The sequence below is a fragment of the Jaculus jaculus genome, chromosome 2, assembly GCF_020740685.1.
Source record: "Jaculus jaculus isolate mJacJac1 chromosome 2, mJacJac1.mat.Y.cur, whole genome shotgun sequence".
In the NCBI taxonomy this organism is placed as follows: Eukaryota; Metazoa; Chordata; class Mammalia; order Rodentia; family Dipodidae; genus Jaculus; species Jaculus jaculus.
Window position 1 is genome coordinate 174,308,225 of NC_059103.1, and position 12,906 is coordinate 174,321,130.

The window sequence follows — 12,906 nt, forward strand, 5'->3', positions numbered from 1 at the left end:
GATATCACCCCCTGACCAACATAAAGTGGACAATAGCAACAGGAGAGTGTGTCAAACACTAGTTAGGGGGAGCTGGCTATACAACCCATAAGCCTGCCCCCCCAACAATACACTCCCTCCAGAAGGCATTAATCTCCATCAGCTGGGAACCTAGTATTCAGAACACCTAAGTTTATGGGGGACACATGAATCAAACCAGCACATTCTGCCCCTGGTCCTCATAAACTGATAAATATACATGATATAAAATGCAAGGCATTCATCCAACTTTAAAGGTCCTCATTTTTTTTTTTTTTATCAATCCTAATGATGTTCAAACATCACCATACTCCAGGGTCTTTTAACTGAGCCATAATACCAAAAAAAATTTCCCCTCAAGAGCCATAATGGCACAGAAAAAACATTCACACTGCAAAAGACGGCATTGGGCATAGCAAAGATACATTCAGCCAATACAAGATTTAAAACAACCAGGGCAAACTTTAAACCTGTAGCTCCAAGTCCAACAACTTTAGCCAGTAACAAATCTCCAAGTTCGACAATTCTAACCAGCAACAAGTCTCTGAAGTTCCAATTCCTCCCCTCCAGCTAGGCTACTCACAGTCCTGGAAAACTTCATCTGGGGCCAGCAGCTCTCCTTGGCAGTCATCTTGTGGTCCTGGCTTCTCCACTGGGTTTCCACTACAACCCACGGTTCTTCCTCATGGCCCCATTGGATCTCCATGCAGGCATCCAGCAAACCTGCTTCACACTGCCCATGGCCATTTCCAAAACACAAGACCGTGTTGCAAACTCAATGACCCTCTTTCTCCTCCATTTGTCATACTCCACAATACGAGGTAGGGTGCCAGTTTGTTAATCCAGGGGAGAATATAACAGAATTCAAATAACAGGACACTCCTTGAGCACTCAGCCACTTCAAAAGAGTCTACATTCTTGCTGTGGCTCCAGTGCAGGTCAGCTGGCCCAATCTCAAAGGTTGTAATCTCTCAATTGCAGCTGAACACCCAAAGATTTTTTTTTTGTACCAAATCCCTCTTCTCACACCAGTTCATTTCTATGCAAAGCAACCCTGCACAGCTTCTCAGGGTACGGGCATAACAGCAAGCTTCTCACTCAAACTGCTAGCCCAGTCCAAGCAAAGCTCTTTGTCACCCCCATAAGCCAAACCTCACAGTCCATAGTTCTTACTGCATTCGGGTCTTTCAACTGTAACCAGAATAGTCCATCAAGCTGTACTTACAGCACTACAAGGTGTCTCTGGGGCCAAGGTTTCAAATCCTTCCACATTCCTCTTGAAAATCAGCTACAAAAGGCTGAAGCCACATAGTCAGGTGTCTAGCAGCAATCCCACTCCTCAGTACCACTTTACTGTTGCAGTCCAGTTCACATTGCTGGTAGAAATCACCCAACCAAGAGCAGCTTGTGGGGAAAAAAGAGGTTTATTTTGGTTTACAGACTTGAGGGAAGCTCCATGATGACAGGGAAAGTGATGGCATAAGCAGAAGGTGGGCATCATCCTCTGGCCAACATAATGTGGACAATAGCAACAGGAGAGTGTACCAAACACTGGCATGGGGAAACTAGCTATAATACCCATAAGCCCACCCCCAACAATACACTGCCTCCAGAAGGCATTAATTTCCAATCTCCATCAGCTGGAAACCTAGTGTTCAGAACACCTAAGTTTATGGGGACACCTGAATCAAACCACCACATCATCTCTCCAGCCCCTTGCTTACATTTCTTTCTGTGCCTAATGCCACATTTTTCATATTTTTCTGCTCTTCATTTTACTCTCTTTCACTATAAGTCTGAATAACAGCAGCTAAAAGATGCCATGTCACACAGTCAATATTATTGAAATGTGCTCTGCCAAACACATTAGCCCATTACCTTTAAATTCAGCTTAAGTTCTCATGACATGACAGAATGCAGCCACTTTCTTTACCAGAATATCAACTAACTGTCTCTAGCTCAATTTCTGATAATGTCCTTTTTTTCTCTTCTGAAACACAAGCCAAACCTCCATTGTATGCATTTCTCTCCACCTTCTGATATTCCAAACTCCCACCAGAACTGTCCAAAGAGACCAAAGTTGCAATTTCCTCCCACATTCCTCCTGCAAACTAGTTGCAAAAGGCTAAGAGCCACATGGTTAGGTTTATCACAGCAACCACCCCACTTCTTGGTACCAGATTTTGCATTTAACCTAAATTATGCAATACTTGAGAACCATCTCTTATATTTTGGAATTGTTCGTGATTCTATTCAAATCAGTACTTAGTGCCGGGCCCTCTCTTCTCTGGCTACCCAGCCCTAGTCTTCCCTCTGACCAAGGACCTCAGTGGCCGTAGGATGCATCCACTAGGGAGTTTGGGTCCTAACATTTTCTAATTTCTTTTTTGGAGATTTGTTGAGGATCTATGTAGCAGGCAATGGTCTGGAGTTGGCCTAACCTACTGGATTCTACATGCTAAATGCTATGTCATCAGTATTTATCTTATATAGTATCAGTGAATTTTATACCTATATGCTGTGTTAAACAGTACACATGATAGTCTATATATACTGGATAACACAATATACTGTATGAGTATTTATATGCTAGAACAGTGTTTTGCCATACTAGGACTTCTGTAAACATATGTCAAATAGATGAATCTGGTGCTTCACATTTAACCTAAATTATGCAATACTTGAGAACTGTCTCTTATATTTGGAAATGTTCGAGATTCTATTCAAATCAGTACTTAGTGAACTGGCAGTCATCTTGTGGCCCCAGCATCTCCACTACAATTCACGGTTCATCCTCATGGCCCCACTGAGTCTCCATGCAGGCATCCAGCAAACCTGCTTCACACTGCCCATGGTCATTTCCAAAACACAAGACCATGGTGCAACACCGTGTTCTATTCTGGCAGAACTTGTCCTTGAACAGTAGTCTTCCAAGAACTTCCCTTTCCCTAGTTCTCTCCTTAATCAAAGGTGGTTTCTCTCTTTTGCCACCAATTCTGGCTTATTTGAACTAGGTAGATTCATTGGCCTGCCTTAGTCTGAGCTCATTAGGTAAGAGTTCACACGGACCTGAGAGTGTAGAGGAAAAGAAAGGCTGTCAATCGGGCAGGGAAGGCCGGGAATGTCAAGGTGGCCACCTCTCTATGTTGGCTTGGAGGGAGCTCTACCTTGCCTCACAGGACATCAGAGAGGGTGTTCTGGATGCCGCAGCGTTCTGGGGACAAGTGCATTCATGAAAACAAAGTTCAGAGGATCATGAGTTTGCAGAACTGTAGTGTGTGTCTGAAATCGTAGGTCCTACCTCCTACTTTGCAAACCAGCAAAGACAAGCATTCGCTGGGATTGCTCCTTAATGTTTGATGGCAACCCCAGTTTTGGGGGGCTGTCCTCAGCTTTACTGGCGACCAGAGAGCTTGGGGTCCCTCATTTCAGTGCTTCCCAGGTGGTACGTGGTTGGATTGGATAGAAGGAAGAGAGGGGAGGGGCGGGTGACTACATTGATGAGTGGGTGTGTGGATGGGTGGACTGGGATCTGGCAGCCGTAATCTAGACACCCACCCTCATCCCTGGGGGAGCCCCTCCCAGGACCCCTCTCATCGCAGGTCTGTTGCTTCTTGGCGGCCACCTCGGAGCGCAGGGAGCAGGGGACTCGGGGGCGGGGTGGTGGGCGAGGCGAGGTTGAGGGGAGCTGGGGAAGGAGCGGTGGATAGACAGGAGGAGGGCCTTGGAGGCGGAGAGGAGGGGCGGCGGGCGCCCCGGAGCTCAGGGGCCGATGTCGCTGCGTCGCCCGGGTTGAGCCGCGGGCCCCAGCGGCCGCGAGCACGGGAGGATGGGCTGCGGCGGGAGCCGGGCCGATGCCATCGAGCCGCGCTACTACGAGAGCTGGACCCGGGAGACCGAGTCCACCTGGCTCACCTACACCGACTCGGACGCGATGCCCAGCGCCGCCGCCCCGGACAACGGCGGCCCCGAGGCGGGCGGCCTGCACGCGGGTGAGTGAGCCCCGAGCGAGGCCCGGCTGCCCCGAGGAGGAGGAGGAGGGGCCGGGGAGCCCGGGGCCACCGGAACTCCAAGGCTCGATGGGGAGGTGGGGAGTGACAATGACAAGGAGAGACACCCCGCAGGACTCGCCCGCTGGCCAGCCAAGGGAGCCCGGTCAAGGACAGCCTCCTTCCGAAGGCTGAGCTGATCCCCTGCAACCGCACACACGCTTCTTTACCTCGGTCAGCGATGCGCATTGGCCCAGGGGACGAATGGGTGGCAAGACAGCCCGTGTCACACACCCTGCTAGCCTTCCCCACGCCGCCCACCCGGCCTGGTGCGTCTTCACCTAGCTCGCGCTATGGCCACTTGGGCACAGCTCAGCCGGGTGACTCCATCCCCTTGACCGCCTGGCCTTGATGTTCAGAGAAGGATCCTGACCGGAACTGCTTGGGTGGAGTCGTCCTGGTCCTGTCCCCCATCCCTTCTGTTGGGAGTGAGCATCCCACCACTACCTGGCTTCAAAAACCCCGAATCCTAGTTCAAGGCAGCGGAAGCGCTCCCCCACCCATCATTAGTTCTGCGCTCTAGCTCACTTTCCAAGCAGTTATCTCATAGTAAAGGATTTCCCCTCCATGTGCCCAGAGGCATGGATGCTTTCTATGAAGCAGGGCATAAGAAAATTTGACTATAAGTACTCTTATCTCAGTCATACCCCAGACAGAAGAAATTTGGTACAGGATATGCAAATAACTTTGTGGCCCAGTCACAAATCAGGCTTTGTTTTCTAAGCAGTGTATAGATGAAAACTGCCGTCCTAGATTATTCTTTAGCTGTATGCAAATGTGTTGATGACATTAAAAGAAAAAAATGCTTATTACATAGATACATAGATACAATGTCAAAAATCATATCAATATTTGGACTTTAAAAGTTTCAACTGTTGCCGGGGGTGGTGGCTCACGCCTTTAATCCCAGCACTCGGGAGGCAGGGGTAGGAGGATCGCTGTGAGTTCGAGGCCACCGTGAGACAACATAATGAATTCCAGGTCAGCCTGGACTAGAGTGAGACCTTACCTTGAAAAACAAAACAAAAAAAAAAAAAACCCAAACAAACAAAAAGTTTCAACTGTTGCCTGACTTATGTATGAAGGAAGAAAGAAATAAAGAAATCCTTTAAACGATGAATAACTCTAAATTCATGCATCATTAATAAAAGCTGTCACTTAATCTGATGAATAGATCTCTCCATCTTTTACTATCAATACTGCCTCTCCCCACTTTTTTTTTAAGGACACAATGTCTGGCTGTATTGCATCTTCCTTCCTCAGCCTCCCAAATAGCTATGACTACAAGCACATGCCTCCTCTGGGCTGTCTGGGAAAGCTTTCATAACACAGGATCTATCTACACTCTCTGACTCACAGTGGCAATCGTAATGGTGATTTTGCGTTGCTGATGTATCCAGCAAGTTACCAGATAATGTGTTGGCTGAAGTTAGTGTGGGAATGGGGAAAAGCCCCTGAAGGAGCTTATAAATGTTAGGTGTGACAGCATTCCCCAAGGAGGTGTGATACTTCTGCAGAGCCCAAGGCCAGGGCTGCACAGCTAGGAAATAAGGTTGAAAAGATCCAGCATAGAGAAAAAACAGAAGTACAGCTTCAGGGAATGGTTACCTTGGTGACTGGGAGTGTGTGTGTGGGGGGGGGAGAATCTCATATGCATTATAGACTGACAAGCAATGGACACATATATTCCTCAATCTTGCCCAATATTTATTCATTCATTATCCTGTCATTCTGACTCATCATCTATCCATCATGAACTCTTGTCCCTGCAACAGTAAGGCTTGGGACAGGCACACACATTTCTATGGAACCTTTTCAAACATGGGAAATAAGGCTTTGCAAGACAGGTAGTCCTAAAGACCCCGTCATTCAGAGGAGAGGCTTAGTTCCAGTCCTGTCATGACTCTTAGGCCATGTCATTTGAGGTCCCTGGAAGTCTCCATCATTCTTGGAGGTGAGGGATATTGCTGAAGGTCAAGAGTGAACCATAGTTTTGCATGGGGCATGTTGATGATATCCTATGTGGCCCTGGAAGAAGAGCTTGTTTTCCAGCTGGGAAACTGGTCATCTCCAGTCACCATGGATTATCTGAGAAAGTTAAAAGTCTCCTGGTTTTCTGCCATCCTGGCAAGCTCCTTAACCACAGTTATGGCACACATAACTGGAGTTTGATGGCAGTGGCTAGAGGCCCTGGCATGCCAATTCTCTCTCTCTCTCTCTCTCTCTCTCTCTCTCTCTCTCTCTCTCTCTCATAAAAAATAAAATAAAATTAAGCCAGGCGTGGTGGCACACGACTTTAATCCCAGCACTCGGGAGGCAGAGGTAGGAGGATTGCTGAGAGTTCAAGGCCATTAGACAAGAGCCATTATTTTCTTCCTTCCAGTTCCCTTTGCCTCAACTGCCTCCTGCCGGTACTTTATCCATGAATTCAATCCAGACTGCTGGGAGCTCTCTGATGGTCCACGGTCACTGTACTGGGTTAGGAAACCAAAATATCAGTCTCTTCTCTATAGCAATCATTTCCTGGTGGAGGTAGCCAATAGAAGAGCTGGATTTGGGCTGGAGAGATGGCTTAGTGGTTAAGTGCTTGCCTGTGAAGCCTAAAGACCCTGGTTTGAGGCTCGATTCCCCAGAACCCGCATTAGCCAGATGCACAAGGGGGCACACGCATCTGGAGTTCATTTGCAGTGGCTGGAAGCCCTGGCGCACCCATTCTCTCTCTCTCTCTATCTGCCTCTTTCTCTCTCTCTCCCTCCCCCCCCCCTCTGTCACTCTCAAATAAATAAATTTTTTAAAAAAGAGCTGGATTTGGGGAATGCAGACTATAAAATCAACTGAAATGCCCTTGTACTTGGATCCGGGGCTGGGAGGCCTCTGGAGGTCATCTGCCCCAAGAAATTGGCTCTCAGAAGAATTGTCCTTGTCAGCACACTCCCTCGGCCCTTCTTTACAGGCCCTGGTCACCCTCCTTTAGTGTCAAGTTGAAATCACCTTTAATCTGGCCACTTTAACCTCAGGACCTTTGAGAGCAGGGAGTAGACTTAACGCCTCCTGTGCTTAGGACATGTGCAAGACAAGCTAGGGGTTTTATGAAGATTCTTTGCCTTTGATCTTAGCCAGAGGCTGATGAGTGACTTGTGAAGGTTTTCAGAACGAGCAGGCACTCTGTTTGAACCTGCCCTTTGCTTGCCTCAGCTCCTCCTAGAGTCTTCTTCCACTATCTTCCTTGTAGTCTTTGCTATTGACACCCCCACTTGAAACAGCTTAACTGGGTTTTCCCAAGTGCCTTTCTGACCCCACAGCTTCTGTTCAATAAAAGCCTCTGGGCTGGAGAGATGGCTTAGTGGTTAAGGAGCTTGCCTTTCAAGCGTAAGGACCCAGGTTCAATTTCCCAGAACCCACATGAGCCCAAAGCACAAGGTGATGCATGTGTACAGGGTCATACCTGCATGCCAGGTGGCACACATAACTGGAGTTTGATGGCAGTGGCTAGAGGCCCTGGCATGCCAATTCTCTCTCTCTCTCTCTCTCTCTCTCTCTCATAAAAAATAAAATAAAATTAAGCCAGGCGTGGTGGCACACGACTTTAATCCCAGCACTCGGGAGGCAGAGGTAGGAGGATTGCTGAGAGTTCAAGGCCACCCTGAGACTCCATAGTGAATTCCAGGTCAGCCTGAGCCAGAGTGAGACCCTACCTCAAAAAATTGAAAAACCAAAAGTTAAATAAGTAAATAAATAAAAATAAAAATAAATAAAATTTAAAAAGTTTAAGGGCCAGAGAGATAGCTTAATGGTTAAGGCACTTGTCTGTGATGCCTAAGGACCCAGGTTCAACACCCCAGAACCCATGCAAGCCAGATGCACATGGTGGTACATGCATCCAGAGTTTGTTTGCAGTGGCTAGAGGCCCTGGTGCACCCATTCTCTCTCTCTTAAATAAATAAATAAGTTAAATTTAAAAAATTTAAGTCTCTCCTTCAATTTGTCCTATTTTCCTGAAACATCTGGCCCAGACCAAAGATTCCACCCCCACCCCCATCACAACTCCACAACCACGTCTGCAAAGGAGCTCCAGTTAGCGTGGCTGCTTCTGAATCTCACTTCAAGTTCTTCCCCCCTCTCTAGGTGGAGGGTGTGTTATGTAACAGGAGTTAATATTAGTGGAGCAGGCTGGGAAGATGGCTCAGTGGTTAAAGGTACTGGCTTGCTGAACCTGACAGCCTGGGTTCAATTCCCCAGCATCCATGTAAAGCTGGATGCAAAGTGGAACATATGTGTGCAGTGGCAAGAGAGCTTGACATGCACACACACACACACACACACACACACACACACACACACACACTTAGCACATAAATAAATAAGTATTTAAAAATATATAATAGAGGAGCAAGTTTTGCATTTTCCTGTGGCTGTGTGGGAGGCACTTTTTTTTCTGGAAGTTCCCCAGTGGAGTCTGTTGCCTTTCCTTCTTACTCAAAACTAATAGAGGCTCTCCTCCCTGTTTATGGAGATCATTTCCGTGAGCCAACAGAATTCAATTAAGTTTTTAGATATCACTGTTGTGTAGGCAGGAATTGAAGACTTAGCTGAAGTCGCAGTATCTGATATCTATCACATCCGCATGTCACCAAAGTCGGTCTCTGTCACAGAAGGAAATTAAATTCGTCTGGCATGGCTTAATCCTCATAAAATCAGTGTGCAGGATTGATTTTCACTTCTGTTGTCAGATGGGGGTCTCGAAGGAGAAAAGGAGTTTGAGGTTGCCATGACCTGCCTAACACAGCTATTTCATACATCAATAACTGCCTCACTCTATGCCCATTTAATTGCAAGCCCCTGTCTAAAATTGAAAATGTTCCTTTTAGATATTTTCTAATTTATTTAGGGAGTAAAATACTTCAACTTTGTCTAATTTGTTCTTTATGGTTTTTTGTTTATTTATTTTTATTTATTTATTTGCGAGTGACAAACAGAGAGAGAGAGAAAGAGGCGGGGGGGGGGGGTGGCGGGGAAGGAGAGGGAGAAAAGAAAGGTGCCCCAGGGCTTCAGCCATTGTAAATGAACTCCAGATATGTGTGCCTCCTTGTGCATCTGGCTAACATGAGTCCTGGGGAAGTGAGCCTTGAACTGGGGTCCTTAGGCTTCACAGGCAAGCGCTTTAACCATTAAGCCATCACTCTAGCCCTAGGTTTTTTTTTTGTTTTTTGAGGTAGAGTTTCACTCTAGCCCAAACTGACCTGGAATTCACTATGTAGTCTCAGGGTGGCCTTGAACTCATGGTGATCCCCCTATCTCTGCCTTCCAAGTGCTAGGATTAAAGGCTTGCACTACCACACCCAGCTCTTTATAGTTTTAAATTACTACAATAACTGTTTTAGTATAAGGCACTTAGAAAAATTTAAGATATATAGCAAAATGTTTTGTTTAAATATTAAACGATAGTTAAATAAAGTTAAGACCATTTAACATTATCATTAGCTATCATTTACTAATGACTTACTAAGGGCCAGGCACTGTAGTTGGTACTTAATAGATGCAGGTAACAAGGATGAAGGAGGAACTATCACCGTCTGCTTCTTACAAGACACAGAAAGAGGGCTGGAGAGATGGCTTAGCGGTTAAGCGCTTGCCTGTGAAGCCTAAGGACCCTGGTTCAAGGCTTGGTTCCCCAGGTCCCACGTTAGCCAGATGCACAAGGGGGCGCACGCATCTGGAGTTCGTCTGCAGAGGCTGGAAGCCCTGGAGTGCCCATTCTCTCTCTATCCCTCTATCTGTCTTTCTCTCTGTGTCTGTCGCTCTCAAATAAATAAATTTTTAAAAAAATAAAAAAAAAAAAAGACACAGAAAGAGGCTCGAAGTGCATGAGCAACTTTTCCAGCCAGGTGAGATCCAGCTCTGTCTGATTCCACAGCCTCACTCCTAAATACTGCCTACCTGATACATGGGGATTGGTTCTAGATTTTTTGATTTTGCAGCTAATGGGATTCAAACTCCAATATCATCTCTTGATATTCCACTCTTTTTAAAATGTATGTTATTTTTCCTTTATTGGAGAGAGAAAGAGGTAGAGAAAGACTGGGTTTGCCAGGGCCTCCAGCCATTGCAAACGAACTCCAAATGCATGCCCTACCTTGTGCATATGGCTTACTTGGGTACTGGGGAATGGAACCTGGTTCTTTAGGCTTTACAGGCAAGCACCTTAACCACTAAGCCATCTCTCCAGCCTAGATATTCCATTCTTATTCCAGGCAGTGCCATCTCTGTCTCTCCAAGAAAGAAGGCCTCCTCATATCTCTGTAGAAAATCTTTCTTGAGAAACTTTAAAAAATAATATGTATTTTATTTTACTTATTTATTTGAGAGCGACAGACAGAGAAAGAGGCAGAGAGAGACAGAGAGTGAGTGAGCAAATGGGTGAACCAGGGCCTCCAGCCACTGCAAATGAATTCCAGATGCTTGCACCACCTTGTGTGGCTTATGTGGGTCCTGGGGAATCGAGCCTCAAACCCAGGTCCTTAGGCTTCACAGGCAAGCATTTAGCCACTAAGCCATCTCTCCAGCCCCTCTTGAGAAACTTTTGCTATCCCTTGTGATTTTCAATGATTTCAATGAGTAAATTCCAGACCTATGAGATCACATCTTGCATACATAGCTCTCTCAGTCCTGGAAAATGCTGTCCATCCTTCTTCAGGCCAAACACACGTAATTCCTTAATCAGTTTTCATGCCCCTTGTGGGCATGATTGTAGTTATTTTTAACTAAAATTAAAAACTTTGTTTAAAAATTTCCTTATGACCCTCCTTTGCCCCATACCACCTTCCGTAGAGCCCTCTCTTCTTTCCTACTATTCCCTATTATATTTCAATGTTTTGGTTTTTTTTTCTCATCTTTCTCTGTTATCCATGACCATGGCTGATGGGCCTAATATTATGCAGATCTTATGCAGGTAACAACGGCTGCTGTGAGGTCATCAGTGCACCGGCCTCTTTATGTCTAGAAGGTAGCCACACACTCCTCATTCTTCAAAGTCCTCCTTAATATGAGGAGTCTAAGGTTGGGTCGAGCTCCTGATGTCCACTCAGTTGCATGGGGCAACTCAAGGCACAATCTGTAGTGGCCCTTGAACGAACTTCTGCTGCAGGTAAAATCAGGTTAGGATTTGTTTTTGTTTACCTGGCCTTGTTGCCATATTATCTTGATGACTCACACTTAGCTTATGATTAGTCAAAACCTTTAGATCTTTATAATTAAGTTGAAATTGTGTAACATCAGGGAAAATGTATTTCCTCTGTTACATCCTCAGCACCGGGTACAGTGACTGGAATGTAGGTGGGACTCAACACATGTCAAATGAACTGACTCCCTCACCGTCTGAGAATATTGCATTAGTACTATTGGGCTTTATAACCTCCATCTGGGATTTTTGCACTTATTCCTATTTAAATTCATCTTAATCATTTCCAGTTGATGATTAACTTTGTTGAACTTCATTCATTTTGATAATGCCATAATGAGCATATTTTAGGTCTCTGTTTCCCCTGTGTTGACAGACATTTATATGTTCTTTTGTTCATTTCATGGACATTTCACAGACACACACACACACGTGTGTGCACACACACACGTGAGCCATGTTTCTTGAGTTAATAATAGGGCTGGAGAGATGGCTTAGTGGTTAAGTGCTTGCCTGTGAAGCCTAAGGACCTCTGTTCAAGGCTCGATTCCCCAGGACCCACGTTAGCCAGATGCACAAGGGGGTGCACACGTCTGGGGTTCGTTTGCAGTGGCTGGAGGCCCTGGCGCGCCCATTCTCTCTCTGCCTCTTTCTCTCTGTCACTTTCAAATAAATTAATAAATAAGCAAACAAAAAAATTTTTTAAAGAAGTTAATAATAATAAATGAGATATACAAATGGACATGATGCACTTCAGCTCAGCAATGTCCATATTGGAGGAAGAGGAAGGAAATGTGCCGGAGGGGTTCACTCCACCTGGGGTGGGGGAGTGCGTGCACAGAGCTCTGCAGGAGCCTAGTCATGGAAGCAGATTCTTCCTGCAGCTCTTTCCAGCTGGGAGAGGTTTAGGAAGGTTGTCCTGGCTGCCTAGAGTGTTATCCTGAGAGGGACAGCCTTTGGGGAAAATCCCCCACCACCATCCCTGACCTAGAGCTTCCTGTGAATAAAACTCTCCACTTCAGTTTCAGCTCCTTTCTGGGCCTCTAGTACTTTTACTTTTATTTTTTGTTGTTCATTTTTATTTACTTATTTGAGAGTGACAGACAAGAGAGAATGGGCATGCCAGGGCCTGCAGCCACCGCAAACGAACTCCAGATGTGTGCGCCCCCTTGTGCATCTGGCTAACATGGGTCCTGAGGAATTGAGCCTTGAACTGGGGTCCTTAGGCTTCACAGGCAAGCGCTTAACCGCTAAGCCATCTCTCCAGCCCAGGACCGCTAGTACTTATATTTAAAAATATCACCGACTGTTACCTACCACCCTCAAGAATAATGGCTAGGTCAGGTAGAATCTCTTTTTACTCATCATTTTATCCCTGTGCCTGGCTATAGTAGAAACTTGACATATCTCTCTTGAATGAATAAATCTAAAAACATTTGGTCTCTTTCTTTCTGTAGACCTTAGAGATGATGGTCTCTTTCCTTTACAGTTTTACTTGCTCATTTTTTTTAATTGTCTATCTGTTGGTAAACACAAACTTTTTTTTTTCTTTGCTATTTTGTAAAAGCACTGTAAGAAACAGGTGGTGATAAACTCAGTTTATGCAGACCTACTAAGTCTCATGTTCTGGTGGATTTGTATCTTAGGCAGAATATCATGTCT

The 12,906-nt window shown here is 45.7% G+C and overlaps 1 protein-coding gene across 1 annotated transcript in view; it reads left to right on the forward strand.

Moving 5' to 3' along the window:
• The first annotated feature begins 3,820 nt into the window (after window positions 1-3,820).
• The window catches only part of Baalc (BAALC binder of MAP3K1 and KLF4), an 89,530-nt gene continuing 80,444 nt past the window's right edge, over window positions 3,821-12,906 (forward strand). Inside the window, exon 1 of the mRNA XM_004663024.2 lies at window positions 3,821-4,010. Within this exon, the coding sequence (XP_004663081.1) occupies window positions 3,848-4,010 (163 nt within the window). The 5' untranslated portion in view covers window positions 3,821-3,847. The remainder of the gene's footprint in view (window positions 4,011-12,906) is intronic.